Source organism: Carcharhinus amblyrhynchos, chromosome 23 (assembly GCF_965287045.1).
Source record: "Carcharhinus amblyrhynchos chromosome 23, sCarAmb.v2.hapA, whole genome shotgun sequence".
Lineage (NCBI taxonomy): Eukaryota > Metazoa > Chordata > Chondrichthyes > Carcharhiniformes > Carcharhinidae > Carcharhinus > Carcharhinus amblyrhynchos.
The window spans coordinates 42944993-42971447 of NC_137346.1; the positions used below are offsets into that span (position 1 = coordinate 42944993).

Sequence of the window (26455 nt, forward strand, 5' to 3'; positions counted from 1 at the left end):
CTGCTCCTGCCTTCCATGTTTTTATGTACCTAATTAAATCTGCCAATTAAAACCACAATTAAACCTGCCTGCAGCGCACTAACTTCGCTGAGTGAAAATTTTTTTCCTCGTGTTGTTCTATTGCCGATCGCTTTAAATCAGTGTCCTCTGGTTAGGAACTGTGGTGATGTGAGGTGTACAGCTGAGTAAAGGCATTGTGCGTGTAAGTAATGGCAGGGAGTCACAGCCTTGGCCCCAATAAACGTTAGGCGAGAAGTGGGATTAGTGACTATGACCAAATGCTCTACGGATCAATAGGATGGGGGTGAGGCATTAAATGTCAGCACTCCTAACAAGATATACAGGTAAAGGACATTGTTTAATCTAGTCTCTAGAGCTCTTATAAAGAGAGACTGCTGGACCACTGGGGTTGGGAGGTAAGAAGCAGACATATGGGCTGGGATAGAACATAGAACAGTACAGCACAGTACAGGCCCTTTGGCCCTCAATGTTGTGCCGAGCTATGTCCAATCCCAAGATCAAGCTATCCCACTCCCTATCATTCTGGTGTGCTCCATGTGCCTATCCAATAACCGCTTGAAAGTTCCTAAAGTGTTCGACTCCACTATCATAGCAGGCAGTGCATTCCACACCCCAACCACTCTCTGAGTAAAGAATCCACCTCGGACATCCCTCCTATATCTCCCACCATAAACCTTATAGTTATGCCCCTAGTAACAGCTACATCCACCCGAGGAAATAGCCTCTGCATGTCCCCTCTATCAATCCCTCTCATCATCTTATAAACCTCTATTAAGTCACCTCTCATCCTCCTTGGCTCCAAAGAGAAAAGCCCCAACCTTTCCTCATAAGATCTACAAGTCTCGCCCAGGTGAGGCTCATAAAATCCCGCCTGAGACCAACAGAGAATTTTGTGTGTGAAGCACGCCCACCCCAACTACAGGGCGGCCGAGGTGATAAAATTCTGGCCATGGAGTGCTGTAAATAAATCTATTGTCAAGAGAAGTCTAGTTCCACAGTCCAGTAAGTGGTTTGGAATCAGTATAATGTATTGTCTCGTGCTGAGGCTTCCGAGGCCACTTGAGTCACATGTAGGCCAGGCCCGGTAACAGTGGCAGATTTCCTTCCCTAAAGGACATCAGTGAAACAGTTGGGTTGTTAACAACAATCCAATAGCCTCATGGTCACTTTTACTGCTATCAGCTTTTAATCTAAATCTTCAAACTCTCAAGATGAGATTTGAACTCCGGATTTATACCACCTAGATGATTAGTCCAGCACCATAACCTCAGGAATCATCCAAAGTATAAATGTGTTATGAACATTTATATTGAGCTGCAGTGGTGTCTCAGTATTGACAGGCAATGCTGATTATACCCCTTTGTTTAACCTTCCATGGGATGTGGGCTAGGCCAGCATATATTGCCCATCCCTAATTGCCTTTGAGAAGTGACGAGCTGCATTCTTGAGCTGTTGCAGTCTGTGAGGTGCTGTTACGGAGTCAAAATCCATCTCAAGATAAAGCTTGAGGTTTTCCGTCCAGTAAAATCCAGCCACTTCTCTCACACTATCAGCCTCTCAAACCTTCTCCCATCTGCACCCCCCACCGACTCCCTACGCAGGAGTACTGTTAAGAGTCAACAGTCAGAATGTGCCCAAGTGGTTGGAAAGAAATAAAGAACTTACATTTCTATAGCACCTTTCACAATCCCAGCAGTTCACAGACAATGATGTACATTTGAAATGTGAACACTGTCGAAACACAGCAACCAAGTGTGCACGGTAAGATCACATGAGCTGCGCTAAGATTGTGACCAAATGAGCTGTTTCAGTGATGAGCTGGTCATGAGGAACTTTCTTGTTCCGCTTTATTGCCAAGAGATTGTCCTCACTTACAGAGAGGGCAGAAGGGCCTCAGTCTAACGTCTCACTCATTGGCAATGCAGCCTGCCCTCACTGAAGCTCTGAATGTCAAGCTGAATGATGTTCTCAGGTGCCTGGAGAGGGATTCAAGCCTACAACTCTGTGACTCAGAGGTGAGAATGTCACCCACTGAGACCTGGCTGACACTCAGAGGCAAAAAAAAGCTCTTCATAGAGCGAAGGTTTCGAGCTCGCTGCTCGATGGAAGTGCTGGAAGCAGAAAAACAAGGCAGGTCCTGCCAGCAGTCAGTATCGAGTAGTTTGGTTCTTCAGACAGGGAGGGCAATCTTCCAACTTACACGTCTATGCCAGTCTGCCAACAAAAGATGGATTTGCCATCAGTGGTGTGTACGGTGACTGGCAAAGTCAAACTCCATGCAGAATTCAGTGTACTCGCAGTCGAGCTGCTCATATTCCATTGCCATGAGAATGTGTTAATGATTTCTATTCAAGTCTCAGGCTATGGAATTTTCCTGTCGCTGGAAGCAACTTAACAATGTCAAAGAGACATTAATTTGCCAACGGAGAGACAAAATGTTCTTTACGCGATCATCCCCATCAAATAAATGCTCACATCCTGCAGAAGATGTGACGATTTAATTGATGCCAATGCTCCACTTAATTGAATGTGGGCACGGAACGCAGTGCCATCTGTACTCTTTGTACTGGTTGGATCGCTGTAATTAAACTGACTTCTCTGTCCAATCCACAAAGCATCTGGGTGTTCACCTTCTCCACAACGAAGGAAGGGGCAGCCAAAGGCTGGCCATTTGCTAAACAATTATTAGCCAGGGATTTTCAAAGCAGTGCACAGTAACCCGGAGTCTGAAGCATTCAATAAAGCCGAGCTCAGTTACCAGTCACAAGCTGTCAGAGCAAACATCAATAAAGGCTGCATCAATTAGTGAGCTCTATTCTACAATTAGGTTTACAATTGGGGCAGGGGAAATTATGATGCGATTAGGCAACAATTAGGGAGCATAGGATGGGAGCAGAAACTGTCAGGTATGGGCACAAACGAAAAGTGGAGCTTTCTCAAGGAACAAATACTGCGTGTCCTTGATAGGTATGTCCCTGGCAGGCAGGGAGGGAATGGCCAAGTGAGGGAACCATGGTTCACAAAGGAGGTTGAATGTCTTGTCAAGAGGCAAAAAGAAGCATACGTAAGGATGAAAAAAAAACTTCACTCAGAGGGTGGTGAGTGAGTGGAATCAGCTGCCATCGGTGGTGGTGGAGGCGAACTCGCTGGGGTCTTTTAAGAGACTTCTGGATGAGTACATGGGATTTAATGGGATTGAGGGTTATAGATAGGCCTGGTAGGTAGGGATATGATCAGCGCAACTTGTGGGCCGAAGGGCCTGTTTGTGCTCTATGTTCTATATTTATTGTTTCACAGGATGTGGGAGCACCGGTTAGGTCAGCATTTATTGCCCATCCCTAATTGCCCTTGACAAGGTGGAGGTGAGCTGCCTACTTGAACCCACTGCAGTCCATGAGGTGTAGGTACATCCACAGTGCTGTTAAGGAGGGAGTTCTAGGATTTTGACCCAGTGACAGTGATGGAACGATGATATATTTCCAAATCAGGATGATTGGTGAATGACTTGGAGGGAAACTTCCAGGTGGTGGCTTTGCCATGCGCCTGCTGCACTTGTCCTTCTGGATTGTACAGATTGTGGGTTTGGAATATGTGTTGAAGGAGCCTTGGTGAGTCTCTGCTGTGCATCTTGTAGATGGTACACACGGCTGCCACTGTTAGTCGGTGGTGGAGGAAGTGAATGTGGATGGCGTGCCAATCGAGTGGGGCTGCTTTGTCCTGGATGGTGTTGAGCTTCTTGAGTGTTGTTGGAGCTCCACCCCTCCAGGCAAGTGAGAGTATTCCATCACACTTGTGGACAGGCTTTGGGGAGTCGGGAGGTCAGTTGTTCAGCGCAGGATTCCCAGCCTCTGACCTATTCTTGTAGCCACGGTATTTATATATGGCCAATCCAGTTCAGTTTCTGGTTAATGGTAACCCCCCCAGGATACTGATAGTGGGAGATTCAGTGATGATAACGCCTTTGAATGTCCAGGGAAGATAGTTAGTTTCTCCCTTGTTGGAGCTGGTCATTTCTGGCAATTGGCCGGTGGGAATGATTCTTGCCACTTGCCAGGCCAAAGCTGGAATGTTACTCAGGCCTTGCTGCACAGGGACAGACTGTTTCAGTGTCAGGAATTGCAAAAGGCGATGAAGATTGTGGAATCATCTGCAAACATCCTCACTTCTGACCTTATGATGGAAGGAAATGTCAAATTGATGTTCAAGTCAAAGTTCTGTTAAATCAATTTGAAAGAATTGAAAGACTGGCCAAATGCCGCTAATTGTATAAAAGTGTAATGTTAATCAGGATTGAGGGTTGTTAGTGCATGGGGAAGCTGTCCTCTGGAACCAGCACAGAAAACTCCAGCTCAGGGATTAGACCCAGGTTCAAGCTTTGTTTAACCACAGTGAGAGGCACACATACACATCACCTCTGATTTTCACACGATATTTGATAGGGAGACAATTGATTGGAGCAGGATGTATATCTCAGTGGCGACAAGTTAGTACATTAACCCGTGCGCCATAGCTTGGGGCATTTACTCTCTCCTTGGTGTCTATCTCTTTAAGACAGCACAGCAGAAGAGAGTTACCTGACTTGAGGAACCAATGGGAACTGAGAGTAAGTGATAACCTCACAGGGTGAAGTCCTCTCTCGGACAGAGTCTTCAAGAAGCCATTTGGTTAAGGACCCCAGAGCCGCGTAAAGCTGTAACTCCTGTACCTCATTTCTCTTATCTATAAATACCTTTTGTTTTGATTAAAGTCTAAAATCTCTTGACGATGACTGAACTACATAACAAGCTTAACTGTCGTCTGAAATTATGCCCCAGACTCTGAGTGACGGGGGCAAGACTGGATCAAAGCACAGCTATCGGGATTATTTTCTATTCTCAGTATGAGCCACCCGCAGTTAGGGCTTTTCACTGGAGCTGGGAGGTTAATACCGAGCTTGTCCATATTATGAGGGGTTATGACAAGGTAAATAACTGCAAGTTTGTTTTCCCTGGGTGAGATAATAACGAGACGGTACAAATTTGTCAGAATCATAAAAACATGAAAGGGTGCCTCAGAAAAATCTATTTATGGGGTAGAATTGCAACGTGGAATTTTCTGTAACAAACATGTTTTGAAGCAAAGGCTTAGATTCTCTGGTTGGATTTATCGCGATGGCAGCTCCTTAAAATGAATTATTATCAGCATTAAAACCACTGAGAGTTACATCCAGGCATTCATTGTTTCAAAAAGCTCTTGGCATCAAAGCTCCAGCAAAGAGCTGAAGGGCGACACGGTGGCACAGTGGTTAGCACGGCTGCCTCACAACGCCAGGGTCCCAGGTTCAATTCCGGCCTCAGGTCACTGTCTGTGTGGAGCTTGCACCTTCTCTGGGTTAGGTCTAGGTTGATTGGCAATGCTAAATTAACCCTAATGTCAGGGGGATTAGCAGGGTAAATGTGTGGGGTTATGGGGATACGGCCTGGGTTTGTATGTGGTCAGTACAGACTCAATGGGCTGAATGGCCTCCTTCTGTACTGTATGGGTTCTATGGTTCTATGATTAAGTTACACCAGTGGGGTTCAGGGGAAAATTCTCCACTGGTTTGAGTCATCGAGCATAAGGTTGTGGTTGTTGGAGGTCAGTTATCTCGGATATCTCTGCAGGAGTTCCTCAGGGTAGTGTCCAAAACCCAACTTCCTTCAGCTGCTTCATTAATAAATCTGCCTCTATCATAAGGTCAGAAATGGGTATGTTTGTTGATGGTTGTGTTCAGTTTCATTTACAACTCCTCAATCTGCGCCCATATGCAGCCAGACCTGGACAACACTGGGCTGATCGTGGCCACACAGGTGTCAGGCAATGACTGCCTTTACCTCTCCCCTTGACAGTCAATGGCAAGATCATCACTGAATCACACATCCTGGGGTCACCAGAAACTAAATGGCCATAATAATAGCGGAGACTGAGTGCCAACCCTCAGACACTTCCTCCTGGATGGCACAGTGGCACAATGGTTAGCATTGCTGCCTCACAGCGCCAGGGACCTGGGTTCGATTCCTGGCTTGGGCCACTGAGTCTGCACGTCCTCCTTCATTTCTGCCTGGGTTTCCTCTGGGTGCTCCAGTTTCCTTCCACAGTCTGACGGACATGCTGATTAGGTGCATTGGCCATGCTAAGTTCTCCCTCAGTGCACCTGAACAGGTGCTGGAGTGTAGCAACTAGGGGATTTTCATAGTAACTTCATTGCAGTGTTACTGGAAGCCTACTTGTGACACTGATAAATAAACTTAAAACTGCCTCCCCCCCTTCACCACTACCCCACCAGTGAACATCAAGTCATTGTTTCCAGGACTGTCGCTGACCTCATCACCTCTGGGGATCTTCCCTCCACAGCCTCCATCCTCATGGTCCCCGTTAAGGCCTCTTCTACCTGCTTCCCAAAATCCACAAACAGGGTTGTTCTGGTAGACCCATCCTGTCAGCCTGTTCCTGTCAGCCCCACTCAACTCATCGCTTCCTATCTTGTCTCCACCCTCACTCTCTTGTTCAGTCCCTTTCTGTCTACATTCATTTTCTCTGATGCCCAACATCACATCAACAATTTCCAATTCCCCGGCCCTAACCATCTCCACTTCACTATGGACATTCAATTCCTCTAGATCTCCGTCCCCCACCAAGAGGCTCGGATGCCTCTCCACTTCCTCCCTGAACAGAAGCCTGAACAATCACCGTCCACCACCACTCTCCGCCGCCTGGCTGGAATTCTCTCATTCAACAATTTCCCCTTGAACTTGTCTCACTTCTTAGAAATCAAAGGTGTGGCTTGGACCTCAGTTATGTCTGTTTTTTTGTGGGTTATGTGGAATACTCCTGGTTCCAGTCCTTCTCATGCCTGTCCAATCAACTCTTTTTCAGTGACTATATTGTTACCACTTCATGTTCTCATCTAGACCTGGAAATATTTATCGATATAGTTTCCAACCCCTCTCTCAGCTTCACATGGCCCATCCCTGACACTTCACTCCCCTTCCTTGACCTCTCTCTCCATTTCCGATGATAGACTGAACACCAATATTTATCACAAACTCATCGACTCCCGCAGCTACCTCGACTCTCTGCTCCCTATAAGGATTCCATCCCAATCTCCCAGTTCCTCCACCTTCTCCACATCTGTACCAATGTTGTCACCTTCAGAAACAGCTTTGGGAATATCTGCCTTTTTCCTCAGCCAGGTTTCTCCCCCACTCTGGTTGACAAGGCCCTCTAATCCATCTCTTGTACCTCTGCCCTCACCCCTCACCTCCCTTCCAGCATCATGATAAGGCCCCTCTTGTCCTCAGTTCTCACCCAACCAGCCGCTGCACTCAAAGGACCATCCTCCGCCATTTCTGCCAACTCCAACACCAAACAAATCTTCCCCTCCCCTCCCTATCAGCATTCCACAGGGACCGTTCCCTCTGTGACACCATGGCTCACCTCTCTATTGCCCTGAACCCTTCATTCCTTTCCCAACCCACCTTCCCATGCAATCGCAGAAGGTGTGACACCTATCCTTTACCTCCTCCCTGCTCACTGTCCAAGGGCCCAAACACCCCTTTCAGCTGAAACAGCATTTCACTGACATCTCTTTCAGTCTGATCTACTGTATTCGCTGCTCCCAGTGCAGTCCCCCATTAGACAGGGGAGACTAAATGCAGGCTGGGTGACCACTTTGCGGAACACCTTCACTCCGTCTGTAAGCATGACTCCCAGCTTTCCGGTCTCTTATTATTGAATCTTGCTCTTATGGTCACATGTCCGTCCTCGGCCTGCTGCAATGCTCTGGTGAAGCCTAACACAAACTGGAAAAACAACACCTCATCTTCCAATGAGGCACCTTATAGCCTTCCGGACTCAACATTAAATTCAACATTGAATTTGTACTGCAAATCTCCCCCTCCATTGCACATCCCCCCACCCCCGTCCTTTTTGTTGTTAGTTGTTTTTCAGTTCTTGGTCAGCCCCAACACAACCACAACCCCCTCACCCCTCCGACCCCCAACCTGTGCCTTGTGGTTCAGTTTTGCTCCCATTAACACATTCTTCCCTTGCACCTTTTGCCGCTATTATCATAGAATTTCTACAATGTAGAAGGAGGCTGTTCAGCCCATCAAGTCTGTACTGACCGTAGTCTCACCCAGGCCCTATTCCTGTAACCCCACGCATTTACCCTGCTAATTCCCCCCGACACTAGGGTCAATTTAGCATGGGCAATCGACCTAACCCGCACATCTTTGGATTGCGAGAGGAAACCAGAGCACCCGGAGGAAACTCATGTAGACATGGGGAGAATGTGCAAACTCCACACATACAGTGATCCGAGGCCGGAACTGAACCTGAGACCCTGAGCTGTGAGGCAGCAGGCTAACCACAGTACCGCCTCTTAACGGCATCATTAATATTCCCTTTGTCTTAGTCTGTGATGCCTTTGTTAATCTCTTCTTTGCCCTGACCTATTCCTGTTCTTCTGTTCTACCCTACCATCCCCTTTCCAACTATACAGTTCTACACAGTTCTCTCTTTTTTTCAGTTCATTTCGACTCAAAATGTTCACTCTATTTTTCGCTCCACAAATGCTGCTAAATCTGCTGAGTTTATGCAGCATTTTCTTTCAGATTTCCAGCATCCCCACAATAATTCGCTTTCAAATATTCATATGAATACCCTGACTACAAGAACAAGACAGAGGCTGTGTATTCTTGCGGTGAATGGCTCACCTCCTGACTTCCACAACATACAAGAAACAAGTCAGTAATGGTGATGGAATATTTTCCACTTACCTGGATGACAGCTGCAACACTCAAGGAACTCAACAATGCAAAACAAAGCAAACTGCTTGTTAAGCAATCCATCCATCACTGTAAACATTCTCTCCACTGACGTACCGTGACTGCAGTGAGCTCTGTCTGTGAGATGCACTGCAGCAATTCTATTTCCAAACCTGCAAACTTTACCACCCAAAAGGACAGGAGCAACAAGGGACACCATCTCTTCTAAGTTCCCCTCCAAGTCTCACACCTTCCCGCCTTAAATACGTGTCCTTCACTGTCACTGGGGCAAAATCCTGGAACTCCCTCTCTAACAGCAATGTGGATGTACCCACACCACATGGACCACAGTGGTTCAGGAAGGCAGCTCACCACCACCATGTCAAGGCTAGTTAGAGATGGACACTAATTGTCAGCCCCTGCCAGCAGTGCCCACACTTCAGAATGAATCAAACAATAATGGGTTAGATTATTAAAACGAGGGCTATTAAAGGATAAGGGGGAGTGAGTGTAGGGGAGCTGGTGCTGGCACAGTGATATCCTCACTGGCCTAGTAATCTAGCGCCCCAGGTTAACACGCTGGCAAGTGGTGAAATTTGAACTAATAAAAATCTGCAATAAAAAGTCGAATGATGACCATGAAACCATTGTCGTAACAATCCAATGGGTTCACTAGCCCCAATAGGGAAGGAAATCTGCCATCCTTACCAGCCTGGCCTACAGTGAATCCAGAGCCACAGAACAGGCGGCACAGTGGGTTGACACTGCTGCCTCACAGCTCCAGGGATCTGGGTTTGATTCCCAGCTTGGGTCACTATCTGTGTGGAATTTTCATGTTCTCCCCATGTCTGCATGGGTTTCCTCCAGATGCTCCGGTTTCCTCTCACGGTCCAAAGATATGCGGGTTAGGTGCACTGGCCATGTTAATGGACCCTTAGTGTCCCGGGATGCGTAGGTTAGAGGGATTAGCGGGGTAAATATGTGGGGTTACAGGGATAGGGCTTAGGTGGGATTGTTGTCAGTGCAGACTCAATGGGCTGAATGGTCTCCTTCTGCACGATAGGGATTCTATGATATCTGCAGCAGAATTTTCCTATACGGGAATTGTAGGCGGCGGGGATGCGGGGTCAGGGTGGGGGTGGGGGGGTGGGGGGGCGGCAGTGCACGGACTATGCTAAGTTCAAAGGTCCATTAATTTCAGTTGGGATTTTCCAATCTTAGGGTGAACATGGCCAAAAAACTCCACCCTACGCCGACTCTGAACGGGTCTAGCAAGCCAGTCAGTTCAAAGGCAATTAGGGATGGGTAATAAACACTGGCCCAGCCAACGATGCCCACATCCCATGAGTGAATTTTTAGCCAGGCGAGTGGAGTTGCATGTACATCATTTAAACTTTGCTTCCATACTCCCCTCTCAGACCAACATCTGTTATTTCAGCTTTATCTATGTTGAACTATATTTGCCCAGTCTATTTCTGTTCTTCTAGATGACTGTGTGCAGCTTTGCTACTTGAGGAGGGGCTTACTCGCATTGGAGGCAGTCCAGAGGATGTTCACTGAGTTACTTCCTGGGATGAAGGCATTGTCTTATAAGGAAAGGTTCAGCAGGTTGGGCCTATACTCATTTAGAAGAATGAGAAGTAATCTTATTGAAATGTGTAAGATTCTGTGGAGACTTGGCAGGGTAGATGCTGAGGGGATGTTTCCCTTCATGAAGAGAATTCAGAATTAGGGGGCACACTTTAAAAATAATGATGAAAATGACGTGGAATTTTTTTCTCTTAGAGGGTGGTTAGTGTTTGGAATTCTCTCATAGAATCCCCATAGTGCAGATGGGGGCCATTCAGCCCATCGAATCCCACCCAGACCCTGTCCCCATAATCCCACCTATTTATCCTGCTAATCCCCCTGCCATCAAGAGGCAATTTAGCATGGCCAATCAACCCCATCTGCATATCTTTGGACTGTAGGAGGAAACCGGAGCACCCGGTGGAAACCCATGCAGACATGAGGAGAACATGCAAACTCCACACAGACAGAAGCCGGACTGAAACCTGGGTCCCTGCAGCTGTGAGGCAGCAGTGCTAACCACTGTGCCACTGTGCCGCCCCAGTGAGCAGTGAAGGCTGAGTCAGTGAATATATTAAAGGCTGATTCAGACGGATTTTTGACTGAGAAGGGATAGTCAAGGGTTATAGGCAGGGGGCATCAGGCAGGCAAGAGAAGATGAGGCCATAATCAGATCTGCCGTGATCCACTGACTGACAGAGCAGGTTAGAGGGCCGAATGGCCTTCTCATACTCCTATTTCTGATGTTCCTATGTGCCGAGACTTGATTTGGTGTTTCAAACATTTTGTGATTCAAACCAGAACCTTCTACAATTTCAGTTTTGCAGCCTAGCAGCTTGTTACAAGCATCTTCCACAACCACTAATATGAAACTCTTTTGTTCCTATTGCTCTTAATAACTATTATTATTCATGTTAACCGAACTTACAAGAAATAGTATTTTAAATTACTCTGGAGAGTGGGGAAAGCATTAAAGTGAAGGTTTCTGTCTACAATATGTGTAACCCAATATAAATACTGTATTTATTATATATATTTCATTTTTATAGATCAATGCATATGTGCTTTAAAAGTATGAAATTTGTCAGCACATCTTATATGCACTGCATTCTGTCTGTTAATAAATTACAACATGGTTCTTTCTTTCCCACCAGCAGAGGTGAGTAATTAGCACAAAACATAATTTAAGATATCTGGCAAAAGGACCAGAGAGGAGAATTTTCTTTTTGTGTAGGGAGGTGTTGTGATCTGGAATGCGATGTCTGAAAGGGTGGTGGAAGCAGATTCAATAGTAACTAGGACAGCACAGTGGCACAGTGGTTAGCACTACTACCTCATAGTACCAGGGCCCCAGGTTCGATTCCCAGCTTGGCTCATTGTCTGTGTGGCGTCTGCATGTTCTCCCTGTGTCTGCGTGGGTTTCCTCCGGGTGCTTCGGTTTCCTCCCACAGCCCGAAAGACGTGCTGGTTAGGTGCATCAGCCATGCTAAATTCTCCCTCAGTGCACCCTGACAGGTGCTGGAGTGTGGCAACTAGGGGATGTTCACAGTAACTTCATTGCAGTGTTAATGTAAGCTACTGTGACACCAATAAATAAACTTTAAACTATCAAAAGGGATAAACACTTGAAATGAAAGCAGGCTGGGAGAAAGGTCAGGGGTGTGAGGCTAATTTAAGGCCCTTCCTTAACAGCTGATATGGGTACAATTGGCGAAATGATCTTCTTCACTGATGTTAAGACTCCATGATACTTTCTCTCCCCGTCAGCAATAATCTCCGTGTCACTGTACTGGTCTGTCTGAAAGCAGACTGACTCTAAAACCTCAATCCCACAGTGTGAACAACACAACTTGCTTCAAGTCTGTGGCAACCTGTTGAACTGAGGCCAAGGTGATTAAAATTAAAGCCAGTGTTTCTCCTCTGTTTATCCAGGAGGATGTCGGTGTCTGCCGTGGCTCAGTGGTGGCACCCTCTCGCCTGCAAGTCTTACCACGTAAATCCAGATTGCCATTCTTGTTGAGTCAGAACGTTATGGGTCCAAATCACACACCACAGACGTGAGCGCATAATCCAGTGCTGAGGGAGTGCTGCATTGTTTAAGAGGGTGGCTTTCGGATGAGACATTAAACCGTGACTACCTCCTGCCCTCCCAGGTGGCACCACTTTGAGCAAAAGTAAAGGAGTTCTCCTCAGGGTCCCGGCCAACATTTAACAAAGAATAAAGAGCAGTACAGCACAGGAAACAGACCCTTCGGCCGTCCAAGCCTGTGCCGCTCATTGGTCCAACTAGACCATTCATTTGTATCCCTCCATTCCCATGTGACTATCCAGATAAGTCTTAAACGATGCCAGCGTGTCTGCCTCCACCACCCTACTTGGCAGCACATTCCAGGCCCCCACCACCCTCTGTGTAAAAAACGTCCCTCTGATATCGGAGTTATACCTCGCCCCTCTCACCTTGAGCCCCTGACCCCTCGTGATCGTCACTCATTAATCCTCATCCAACAACACAAAACACAGATGATCTGCCCATTCATCCCACAGCTGCCTGTGGGATCTTGCTGTACACAATCCGGCTGCTGTGTTTCCTACAGTGACTAAGCTTTCAAAGTACATCACTGGATATGAAGCATGTTGGGAATTCTTGTGGGCATGAAGGCGCTATATGAATGCAAAGTCTTCCTTTCCTTTATTTTTCTGATAACCTTCTGATCAAAGAAGGAGGTCATTCAGCCTATCGTATCAGTGCCAGCTCTCCAAACAAAGAGTTTGGAACGACCCCGCACTCTCTAAGTTCAGCCGAACCAGCATTTGGTCCAAATTCAAAATCACTTTATCCTTTGTTAATTTGCACCGACATCCCTGTTTCTTGGATGCGCGGACTATTTGTTTAAATATGCAGGCCCCTTAAATTTTTAGGTGTGGCCAGAATATGTGGTAACTGAAGGGGCTGGATGTGTGGGAGGAACTGTCCTGTTCTAACACAAATCATCCGATGGGATGTCTTATGTCCACCTAAGTGGGTAGATGGAGACTCAGATCAATGTCACAATCTCAGACAGTGCAGCACTCTCTCGGTACCCATCTCACTGGAGCGTCGGGCCAGATTTTTGGGCTCAGGTTTCTTGAGTGGGACCAGAATCCAAAACCGTATCACCAACTGAGTCACAACTGATAATTGAATCCCATTCCCTAAACCAGAATAGAAACAGGGGCACCTTTAGGCAGGCATTAATCACAAGCACTGGACAACCGGAGCGATGGAAATGATGTAAGGGAGAGTGGGTAGAATGATACTGAGGTTATAATCATATAGAGGTTCATAATGATTCAACGGCCCACTGTGATTGATAGTCCCTGGGCATCATCCTAGCTCAATGTACCCATCCTGCTGCCATATGCATTTATAACCATTTACGTCAACCACAGATCTAATCTGCTCAGAAAGATTGACATGGGATTGAAAATGAACATCAGGCAGTACAGCGGTGATGAGTAAATAGTCATGATACAGGTAGCAGAATTTCCGGAGGGTGGGAAGTAGGAGGCTCGCCAAGAGAGCATTGGAATAGTTGTGTCTGGAGTTGACTAAAGCATGGATGAGAGTAGATGGAGCAAGATGGGGTGGAGACAGCTGTTATTACAGTTGTGGACCTGGGTAGTCATGATAATGGACGGATGTAGAAAAAGTTTCTGAGTCCAGAACAGTTGCCATAATGCACATGTGAATGGACAAATTATGGAGAGCTGCAAAATGTTAGATTGGATATGTCCCAGGATTTGGGCACTACTGGCTAGGCTAGCATTTATTGCCCGTTGCTAGATGCCGCTCAGAAGGTGGTGGTGAGTTGCCTTTTTGAACCATGGCAGTCCCTGTGGTGTAGGTACACCCACAGTGTTATTAGGGAGGGAGTTCTGGGATTTTTACCCAACGATAGTGAAGGAACAGCGATATATTTCCAAGTTAGGATGGTGAGTGACTTGGAAGGGAACTTGCAGGGGATGGCGTTCCCATTTTTCTGCTTCTCATGTCCTTTTAGATGGCAGTGGTCATGGATTGGGAAGGTGCTGTCTAAGGAGCCTTGAAGAGTTCTTGTAGTGCATCTTGTAGATGGTGCCCACTGTTGCCACTATATGTGGTGGTGGAATAGGTGAATGCTTAAGATGGTGGATGGAGTGCCAATCAAGTGAGGCTGCTTTGTCCTGGTTGGCATTGAGCTTCTTGAGTGTTGTTGGAGCTGTACTCATCCAGGCAAATGGAGAGTGTTCCATCACACTCCTGGCTTGTGCCTTACAGCCAACAACAAAGGCCATGGTGGGATGAAGCTGACTTGTAGATGGATTGCAGTCAGCTTGCAGCACTGGAAGTGTCCAGGTTCAGAGACAAAAGTGGAGAGTTCAGGGGCTTTGGAAGAGTTAGAGTATCAGTGGCATATATTGTGAGAACATATAGCAAATGGAATGCAGGGACCATGTGCCAAACATTCAGCCCAAGAGAGGGGAATGCTGGTCTCAGTGATTAGCAGCACACACCCAAACGGCAAGTACACCAGAGGAGGGAGGAAGGAGTCTGGGACAAGAGAAGCAGGAAGAATATGGTATGAGGAAGTTTATTCAGCAGCAATGGAGCAGAATTCTGCGCAGGGTAAAAATCCCTGGCAGAGGAACAGAAAGAAAAAGGAGGCTGCAGCAAGTGTTAGTGCTAACTATATTGTTAAGATACACAGGTGAGGGACATTGTTTAATTCAGAGCCAAGAACATTTATAAAGAGAGACTGCTTCCAAGAAGATTGGGCACAGAGGAGATTGGAAAGCTTCATCAGCAACAAAACAATGTTTTAATTGAGTTATATATGCTTTCTTTAAAGTTTTGCTGTTACAGAGTCCCTTTAAGGGGCTATCAGTTTGTTTAATTGGTGTATTTGTGAATTAGTCCACTTTATTTTACTGATAAACCCAAATGAATGTAAAGAGGGGCTGCCTGGCTTGACTGTCAGCCCCTCTCTGTGGCTATGTTCACATCGGGGTATCCCTAAGGAGAGGTACAGTGTTCACCAGTATGCTTGAGGCCTTTCACAACCAGTGGGCAGAACAGGGGCTGGAGGGTTTCCTCAACACACACAATGTTAATTGTGATTTAGTTTGATATGATTCTTTTAATGTTTTCTCCTTTTGTTCCAGTGCCCCTTAAGGGGCTCTTACTTTAGCTTATTAATTATCTTTTCCTTTGGGCATTTTGTTTCATTCCAAAAGTATACACAGTGGGCCTGCCTGGCCTGTAAACAGGTCCAGGCAGTGGGTGACTGGGGGAGGTCCTTTGTCCTGGTTATCTGCAGGAATGGCACAGTGGTTAGCACTGCTGCCACATAATGCCAGGGATCTTGGTTCAATTCCGGGCCTTGGGACACTGTCTGTGTGGAGTTTGCATGTTCTCCCGTGTTTGCGTGGGTTTCTTCTGGGTGCTCCGGTTTCTTCCCACAGTCCAAAGACTATTAGAAATAATGTTGGTTTTGATAAAAATTTCCTACTGTGTCAGTAGAATTAAACGTGGAGTGAAACACCTTATATTCAGGTTTGGTGGATTGACCGTGCTAAATTGCCTCTTAGTGTCCAAAAATTTGTAGATTGATTAGCAGGATAAATATGTGGGGTTATGAGGACAGGGCTCAGGTAGGATGCCCTGTTGGACAGCTGGTGAAAATTCAATGGGCCGAGTGGCTTCTTTCTGCACTGTCGGGATTCTAACTCCTCTGTGGGAACATCCCCATCTGGGCGTGTTTGGAGAGGGAATATGCAGCGTCTGTTTGTAGAATTGTGGCCATCTGTGACCAATGGACGCCAAAGGGATGGGAGTACAACATTTCCCCCTGCCCCACCCCCCAAAATATTTTAATTTGAATGTCTCTCCTATAAAGTTTTGGTTTTTGTTACAGTACCCCTTTAAGGGATGGTTAACTTGTGAAACGAATAACAAGTTAACTCAGACAAATTAACCTATTTGAGATGTGTTTATCCGTGTTATTAGAGAAGAGTATAAAGGGAGACTGCTGGGACACTGGGAAGGTCGGCATAAAGCAGAGATATCTAATATGGCATTCTCTAAATAAACCAATTATCAAGAACCTGATGTGTCTAGTGTGATAACTTCACCATCTGGCTTGGGATGCCATCGACAGGAGGCCAGATGCCAGAATGTCCACAAGTAAAAAGCATAGTCCATTTTGTTAGGGATCAAATCAGGAACCCCAAGGTATATTAATATTAGTTGGACTGAACCCCAAAAGTTTGTCTTTATTTTTGGCATTCATGTGAATATAGGGTGTTTCACTCCACGTGTAATTCTATTGACACACTAGAAAATTTTTATCGAAACCAATTTTATTTCTAACAATACTGTTCAACTATAACAAATGAATTGGCTTGTTTACCAGTTGAAATACTTAAACTTGACAAAATACAATTTTTAATTGCTAATCTATCTCTATTAGTTCCAATTCAAGCAATATCCCTCTTCCAAATCAGTTAGCAACTCCCAGGCTTACAAGTTTTTACTTGTTAACAGTCTTAGAGCCTTTGACCACTTCTGGAGAGAGACAGAGAGACACCAATCTTCTGATACTCAAACAGTAGCCTTTAGAAAGACAGAGATGCCTTTTGCTTCTTCAGGATTATACAGAAACTGTCTGCATTTCTCTGTAAGCTGAGCTCCCCCTTTTCACATGACTCTGCCTCTGTCAATCAACCTAATCAAACCTACTCTGAAATCCCAGGGGTAAAACTAAAATAAACAAAAATGCACTTATTCATGTTAAAACAAACACCTCATCGGCAAAAATCAATTATTAGCCTGTAATCTCAGCATGTGAGCCCCCTAGTGCAGACTAATCGGCGCCATGTAAACGGAACTGAATTTTAAATATATCCCTCACAGGAACATGACATAAATGCATTTCTTAAACACATGTTTTTCATCATGATTTAGATAGCCTTCCACTCTTACAGTGATCACATGATACAACAGTGGAGTTGACCCTAAGCTGCTACTCTGAAATGTGCAGTTCAAGATGAGCAACAAATGCTGTGCTTGTTGGAGGCACCTACATCCCCTCAAAGAATAAAAAAAACAAATGTGGAATGCACTGAGAACATTCAATCAATTGAAGCATTCAAAAGCGAATTAGACAGTTGTCTTAATAGGAAGAATACGTGGAGTAACAGGGAAAAGGCAGGGGAATGGCACTGAACACTCATTCAGAGGATGGTGCAGACATGGTGGGCCGAATGGCCTCATTCTGTAACGTAACAATTCTGTGAACAGTCTCAGACATAACCCAAAGAGGACATCAGTGGTGGAGAGCTTTAGGATTCAGTTGTCTGATCTTCCCAAGCATGCTGCAGTTAGCACATGTCGCCTGAGCAGGCCGGAGGCAAACAGAACCCGTACAAAGGGCAGCAAAGTTCGAGGCCATTACAGGATAAGATGTGTGAAGTAGTGAAGGAATGTAGGAGAAAGGGGATTTCTGGCCAGGACCCAGATAGCAGCAAAACAAAGCTGAGCAAACAGCAGGGCACTGAAAGCAAGCCCAAAACTCAGCAGGTAATAGCAGCAGGAAGTGGGGGATAGGCTGGAGGCTAGAAATAATCTTGAAACTTGAACAGGCAAGGCTTTTCAAGGTTACTGAAAAACAAGAAGTTTGCAAGGATGTTTACACTTATAACAACATTTTGTTTTCACACAGGAGGTTGCCGAATGGGGAACTTAATAACAGAATTATAAAGCACGGATTATAATATTATTTAAAAAGGGGATGGGGTGAGGATTTATGGGGGAGAGATATTCAATGGAAATGGCAAGAGATGGAATTCGAGAGAACAAGTTCAGCTGAAGAGCTAACAGCAGTACAAAAATGGGCCGAATGGCTTCCACAGCACAGTGAATTCTATGATCTAAAGATTTAGTAATTTGCTATGGTTTGTTCTCAGGCATAGAGACCACAAAGTGTGATTATTCTGCACCATATCAGCGTGATGCAGGGAGAATGGAGGCTTTATTCCTCTTTCCCACCATCATGACCGAGGTGTGTAGTCCAGAGCTAAACAAACTGCTAATCCCCATATTTAACAGGGGATCCAGGAGTATGAGAGGCTAAACCTATTAAAGCTTGCTTGCACTTCTTGAAGCCATACTGTAATTGTTAAAAGGGGCAGCGTCTCAAAGAGTGACAATGAAGTGCCAGTGAGAGAGATGGGCTCCCAGGTCTCTGATATGACACTGGAACTCTTAGCCCAGTAATTGGAAAGGAGGACTGAAGTCAAAGAATGGGTGAAAGTGACCATCGAGGCGAATGCAAAGAGTTTGGCCAATAGACTTGAATACAGTGCAAAAAGGAGTTCAACGATCTCACAAGAATGGTCAAGGTCATTGAATGCGTGTCCAAACACCATCTCATACCCACCTCACACCACCAACCTCATTCACTGCTCAATGTACTGTACCCCCATCACCTAGCCATCACAACCTCTGGCCATCAGAGATCATCCCCAGCATTCACGTACTCCACCATGCACTTACCACTGCTGCCAGGCTCAGTCCACATTCTGCGCCTGCAGGATAAGGTGGCACCAAAGGGGAGGGAATGGCAAAGAAATGGCAAATTCTAGCAATTCTCTGAATTATTGGCACAGCAGTTGCTGAGACTTTTGCAACCACTGGTACCACCCAGGATGAGGCATGTTCCTGCACTAATCCCACTCTCATCCTTAAGCTAGTATGAAATGCAAGCCTTACACCTCTTGCTTTCTTCCAACTAACGCCTTTCTTCAGCCCAAACCTCCCCTTGTGTCTTTTACACTTTCAAATGCCCAGGAGCTGCTGCCTGAAGCTAATGCAGCCAGAGCTGCAGCAATGGCTGGGTTCTCTCTTGTTGGTGGTGGTCATTGCCTGGCACTTGTGAGGCACAAATGTTACTTGCCACTTGTCAGCCAAAGCCTGGATATTGTTCAGCTCTTGCTGCATGTGGACAGGAGCTGATTCAGCAACTGTGGAGTCACGAATGGTGCTGAACATTGTGCAATAATTGGTGAACATCCCCATGTCTGACCTTATGACAGAAGGGAGGTCACTGATGAAGATGGCTGGGCCTAGGACACTACCCTGAGGGACTCCTGCAGTGATGTCCTGGAGCTGAGATGATTGACCTCCAACCACCACAACCATTTTCATAACTTCCCCTTGTAATTCAAATCTTGTAACCCAGGTGAATTGTTACCTCGAGTTTGCTGCGTTGCTTTTTCTCTGTCCGCCTCTAGGAAGTTAGCAGTCCAAAGGAATAAGGCTCCTCCAGCCACGGCAATGAAAGGGCACAGCAGGAAAGCATTTTCCAGGCTTACAAACTTCCAGTAATCTGATGTTGGTTGAATTCTCTGGATAGCATCAGAGATCTGTGTACAGGAGAATCACAATTAATCATCTTATGCTCTAAGTACTTTTCAGCAGCTTCTGCTGAGGCCTGAAGTGCACACTGCTGTCCCCTGTGGCCGGAGGCCATGTGTTTTATCCACCTGTGGCAGCTCACCCTACACGTGGGGGGAGGGGGGCTGGGTTTTATGGGGGTAGGTTGAGGCAGGACCCTTGGTTCCTGTGTGAAGTTGAGGCCATGCCTTGCCCCATTTGGCCAGCTCCCTCTGCTGCCATTGAACGGCTGGCTGAAAACTGCTGACCAATCAGTTCTCTCGTTCCAATGGCCACTGTTGGGATTTCAAGCAGTCCCCGAGAGTGATCAGTGATGGAAGGGGTGGGGTGGGGTGGGGGGGGGGGGTGGTGATATTACTGGGAACAGGCTGAAGTAAAGATGGGTAACCATTGTTGAGGTGCAAATCAGCCACAATGTGACTGAATTTGGAGGCGATGGTGGTGTACTGATATTGTTGTTGGGCTAGTAATCCAGAGACCTAGAGTAATACTTTGGGGACCTGGGTTCAAATCCCACCGTAGCAGATGGTGAAATTTGAATTCAATAAAAGTATATGAAAGGTGTAAGGATGGCCATGAAACCCTTGGTGTTTGTTGTAAAACCCATCTGGTTTACTAATGTCCTTTAGGGAAGGAAATCTGCCATCCTTACCTGGTCTGGCCTACATGTGACTCCAGAGTCACAATAATAACAGTCTTCTGAAATGGCCTAGCAAATCACTCATTTCAATGGCAATTAGGGATGGACAATAGACACTGGCACAATCTGTGATGCCCACATCCCATGAATTAATTTTAAAAGAAATTGCAGGCTCGAGGCTTAAAAGACTTCCTTGCATTCCTAATATTCTTTTGCATATTATTCAGTCAATCACTCTTCCATTTGTTCTTTGATGGTTGCCAATTGTTGTGCCAAAGCTATTGTTCCATCCCACATCCCTCCCCCCACACCCACCCCACCCTGAGAGAGGAAGGGGTGAAGCTCTGTAGCTGCCCGCACTCTCAGACTGGCCTCCATCAATTAAAGGAGCTGTGTTTGTGCAGACTGCAACTCACAGCAATGTCTGAGATTGAACTGGGCCACACATTTCAAACTCAACCAAAGACACATTTCTGGATTATTGTCACTGGCAACATCAGGTGAAAGTCAATCATCAGTATATGAAAAATCCAATCTATGTCAACAGGGTATTGGATCAGGGTGGCAGCATCAGCATTGAATATTATTCCATAAATATTCCCAGTTGGAATTACTGTCAGCCATTAGGAGCGGGGATCTGCTACCTGACTGTGGAGCAGTGTTAGTTCTGGTTCAGTGGGTGACACTCTCACTTCCAAGTCAGACAGTCAAAGAACAAAGAACAACACAGCACGGGAAACAGGCCCTTCAGCCCAACGAGCCCGTGCCACCATTTCAACATTGTGAGTCCCCTCTCCACCCATGATCCTTGTCTACGCTTATGGCACTCCACATTGGAAACCAGATTGAGGGGAGACTAATTTAGGGACAATTTGTTACACCAATCAGCATCTTTGGGGTGTAGGAGGAAACCGGAGCACCCAGAGAAAACCCACGCAAGCACGGGGAGAATGCGCAAACTCCCACAGATACTGGCCCAAATCCATGTGTCTGCACAGCAAACAGTGATAGTCACTGAGCTGTCGCATTGCCCATCAGCTGGTCCGGTTTAAGCATACACTAATGACATGAAGCACTAGGCTACTCTCAAAACATCCACGAGCAGCACTTGCACGACCCACCGTGTGTATGCCGCTTGTTGGATCATGGGTTCAAATCCCACTCGAGCACAAAAGTGGAGGCTGGCTCTCCAATGCAGTACTGAGGGAACACAGCATAGTCGGAGGTGCTGCCCTTCCGATAAACCGTTAAATTGAGGTCCTGTCCCTCTCTGCAAATCTCCCTCGTGTCTGACCCGTATTTATCCTTCAATCAACAAATGATCACTCTTGGCGACTGCCTGCAGTCCCAGCAGTGGCTCTGACGAAGGGTCATCCAGACTCGAAACGCTGGCTCTGTTCTCTCTCCACAGATGCTGTCAGACCTGCTGAGATTTTCCAGCATTTTTCTGCTTTTGTTTCAGATCCCAGCACCCGCAGTGTTTTGTGTTTAACAAATACAGATTGTCTGATTGTTACCACACTGCTGTAGTGGAGTTTGCTGTTGGCATTCCCTGCATTACATCAGTGCCTACACTCCCAAAGTATTTCATTAGCTGTAAAGAGCTTGGGATGTCCTGAGGCTGTGAACGGTGCTATACAAAGGCAAGTATTTCTAGTTAAAGCATTTCACCAGCGGCTCTGGCTCAGCACAGTCTGGGGGCTGGACTGCGAGTCTCTCATACGGACCGCATCAACATTCAACGCACAACTCAAACCCTCACTGCAGGCTGTCTTTCGTGTGTAGAATTAAAATTATTCCAAAGAAATATTTGCATTAATATTAACATTAATGTTGTGTCTTTCTCAGCCTCAGCATGTTACTGCCACTGATGTATTGTTGAAATATAGTCAGAATACCTGACAGTCAATTTGTGCACAGAAAGCTCCCACAAATCATAGAACCCCATTCAGCCCATCGAGTCTGCGCCGACAACAATCCAACCTAGGCCTTATCCCTGTAATCCCATATATTTACCCCACTAATCCCTCTAATCTAGGGGCAATTTAGCACGGCCAATGCACCTAATCCACACATCTTTGGCATGTGGGAGGAAACTGGAGGAAAGCCACACCGACATGGGGAGAATGTGCAAACTCCACACAGACAGCGACCCAAGCCAGGAATCGAACCCGGGTCCCTCGCACTGTGAGGCAGCAGTGCTAACCACTGTGCTACCGTGCCGCCTCAAATAGCAATGACAAAATATGCAGATGGTTTACTAATATTGATTGGGGGAATAATATTTGGAAGGACACTAGGAAGGACACCCCTGCTCTTTTTTGAATAGTGGAGTGGGATCATTAGCACAGGAGAGATTCACCAGGATATTGCCAGGGAAGGAGCATTTGAGTTATGAAGAGAGGCTGGATAGGCTGGGGTTGTTTTCTTCGGAGCAGAGAAGGCTGAGGGGGGGACTGGATTGAGGTATATAAGATTATGAGGGGTTTGGACCAGGTGGATGGGAAGCAGTTGTTCCACTTTGTTGAAGGTCATTAATGAGGGGGCATGATTTTAAGGTGAGGGGCAGGATCTACGGAATCATTTATTCATCCAGAGGGTGATGGGAGTCTGCAATGCGATGCCTGGGAGGGTGGTAGAGGGGAGAAATCTCGCAACATTTAAAATGTATTTGGATGAGCACTCAAAATGTGGTAACATTCAAGGCTATGGGCCAAGTTCTGGAAAGTGAGATTAGTGTAGATTTAGTGTAGTTTTGTCAGTGCAAACTCGATGAGCCAAAGGGCCTCTTCTATGCTGTATAACTCTATATTCAGAGGGCAGACTGAGCCTTGTTTTAAGTTGTATCTGAAAGATGGTATCTCTGAGAACATGGCACTACCTGGCTGTAGAGAGTTTCGGGCGGATTAGCTCATGAAAGGTGTTTTAGAAGCACATCATTCTTTGCCTCTGATCAATGTCATCAGCAGATGGGTAGGCCAATGAACTCCCATGCTCACTAGAACTCAGATCTTGGTGAAAATCCGTCCAGGAGAGAATATAGAGTCAGAAGGAAATGGTACTTACAGCACCGATGATGTAGGAACTGCTGGCATCTCCCAGAACGTGGCACACGGTTATCTGTACTGCCTCTGCCATTGAGCGTCGTGTTGGGATAACAATGTACTAGGAATAAAGTTAAATCACAAGTTACAGCTCGTGTTTCACAAGTGCCAAGCTGAATAGACACAATACTGGACACAAAGATTCTCCGATTCTAAATTCAACGACCTGAGTGTGGCCTGCCAGACAGAGGCCTCTCTCATTGGCCACACACATCGGAAAATTGGGAATGTATGGCTCTGGATTTCTGTCCATGGACTGGAATACTCAAGGCTCCAGCACTCATAAAATCATGGAATCTTCCATTGGGAAAGTGGCCCTTTGGCCCATTGAGTCTGTGCCAGCTGTTTTAAAGAGCTGAGCAATCCACTCATTCCCCTGCTCCCATCCTGTGGCTCTGAAAATTTCAAGTCCTTATCTACTTCCTCTGGCAAGTTATTATTGAATCTGCTTCCACCAACACTTCAGGTCACAACAACGGGTGGTGCAGAGGCAAAGCAGTTAGCACTACTGCCTCATAGCAGCAAGGAGCAGGGTTTAATTCCAGCCTTGGGTGACTGTGTGGAGTCTGCACATTCTCACCATGTCTGCGTGGGTTTCCTCCGGGTGCTCCGGTTTCCTCCCTCAGTCCAAAGATGTGCGGGTTAGGTGGTTGGCCATGGTAAATTGCCCCTTAGTGTCAAGGGATTAGCAGGGTGGGGTTACAGAAATAGGGCTTGGTTGGGATTGTGGCTGGCGCAGATTTGATGGGCTGAATTCTATGATTCTAACTCGCTGGAGGGGAAGGTGGGATCAGGATGTTGAATTTGATGATTGGCCATCATAAAAATGAATGGGGAAGCAGCCTCGAATGGCCTAGTCCTGCTTCTAGTTTCTATGTTTCTATAAAAAAATTCTCTCCCAATTTCTGCTGGTCCTTTGGCCATTTATCTTCATTGTATACCCCCTGGTTACTGACCCTCCTGTGTGTTGAAACTAGCGTAGGTCAGTGGCTGGGAATTCTGCAGAGTAATATGAGCAGCTCCTCATTCAGATACACTGACACTTACTTGTCCATTCATTGGAAGGAGGAAGGAATCCGGAGAGATGGAGAAGGATGCTCCATCGGATGTAGCAGAGATGAAGAGTCAAAACTAACGTATCCGATGAGATACATTGATGAGTTCCATATGGAGGTGAATTTTATATGCAACCCGTCACTTGAGGTGAGGAAGAAATAACTATTGAATCATTTTGCTGATTCTGTGGTGCAGAAAGAGACCATTTGGCCCATCATATCTTTCTTCCAAAATAAAAACCTATCCCCCCAAACCAACTCTAGATCTGTAGGTTATTCAAGGACTTTAAGTGCATATCCAATTTTTTTTTAGTTCTCTGAGGTTTGCTGTGACGCCACCCTTTCAGGCAATGAGTTTCAGATCCTTGATTCTCTCCATCTCCCCCCTCATCCAGGCGTTCCCAAACTCTGGGTCACGACCTTCGCAAACTCTGAGGGAGCAATGGCAGCTGTGGAGCTTGGACTGAGTTTTGACATCTTCAAGGTCCCTTTAAATGTCTTGTGTTATTTTTCTGTCATTGACTGTGTCTGTTCTCTCGAGGCCTGCTCGCTGCTACAACCGCTGGCTGTGAAAAGCGTAAATTTGTTGCTTTTTTGAGGGCAAATCCAGTAATTCTAACACCCCCTCCACTCAGCATCCTGGTCAACAATAGCACTCCACACCCCCTCCCCCCTACACCTCAGTCAGCCCCTCAGCCTTCAATTTCCACTCTGGGGTCACATGAAATCTAAAATGGCGGCATGGTGGCACAGTGGTCAGCACTGCTGCCTCACAACACCAGGGACCCGGCTTCAATTCCAGCCTTGGGTGGTTGTGTGGAGTTTGCACATTCTTCCCATGTCTGCGTGGGTTTCCTCCAGGTGCTCCGGTTTCCTTCCACATGCCAAAGGTGTGCAGGTTAGGTCGACTGGCCATGCTAAATTGCCTCTTAGTGTCAAGGGGATTAGCAGGGTAAATGCATGTGGTTACGGGGATAGGGCGTGAGTGGGATTGTTGTCAGTGCAGGCTCAATGGGCTGAATGGCCTCTTTCATGACAACAGGGATTCTATATATCTTTCTTGAAGGCACAGTATCATCTCACTCAGTAATGACCAATAGCAGGTTAAATCTGTGGGGTTATGGGGATAGGGCAGGGGCGGGCCTGGGTAAAATGCTCTGTTGGAGAGTTGGTGCAGGCTCGATGGGCCGAACAGTCTCCTTCTGCACTGTAGGGATCCTATGATTCCAAAAAAAAATTGGGGAAAAGGTTTGGGAAGCGCTGGGATAATCTTTCTACCTTAAATTACATTAAATCTGTGCCCTCTGGCAATTGACCATTCTGCTGATGGAAGTAGACCTTATGAAGTCCCTCACAATTTTATACAGCTTAATTAAATCTCCTCTCCACCTCCACCTTTCTGAGGAAAACAACCTCTAATCTCTCCTCATAGCTAAAATTCTCTTGCTCATCAAAAATCCAGAATGTACATAGTCAGAAACCAATTACAGTGACCAAACAGTGCAGTGGTTTGGAATGGAATGCAAGTCTGGCGCAATGTTTACAAATGTTAGGGAGAGGAATATGTAAATACTTAGAAAGGAAAACAGGAACTCTTTGTACATCTCCATTGTGATGACTGTACTCGATCAGGCTGAGTTGTCCATCCGAATAGGAACATCCGACTGTGCGTGTTTGTTTATTTAAGAGCAACACTCCCTCTTTTTAGAAGTTTCTTCCCTCAGTTCTGGGTCTTAAGATTGGACAGATTGGGGTTGTTTTCCTTGAAGCAGAGGAGACCAAGGAGGGGGGAATAATTGAAATGTATA

The 26455-nt window shown here is 46.2% G+C and overlaps 1 protein-coding gene across 1 annotated transcript in view; it reads right to left on the reverse strand.

Annotated features, from left to right (window-relative positions):
• The window catches only part of LOC145357203 (protein spinster homolog 3-like), a 128235-nt gene that overhangs the window by 21446 nt on the left and 80334 nt on the right, over positions 1 to 26455 (reverse strand). Inside the window, exons 10-11 of the mRNA XM_080210322.1 lie at positions 23555 to 23653; positions 19646 to 19817 (exon numbers count right to left, since the gene is read on the reverse strand). Coding sequence (XP_080066448.1) covers positions 19646 to 19817; positions 23555 to 23653 — 271 coding nt within the window. The remainder of the gene's footprint in view (positions 1 to 19645; positions 19818 to 23554; positions 23654 to 26455) is intronic.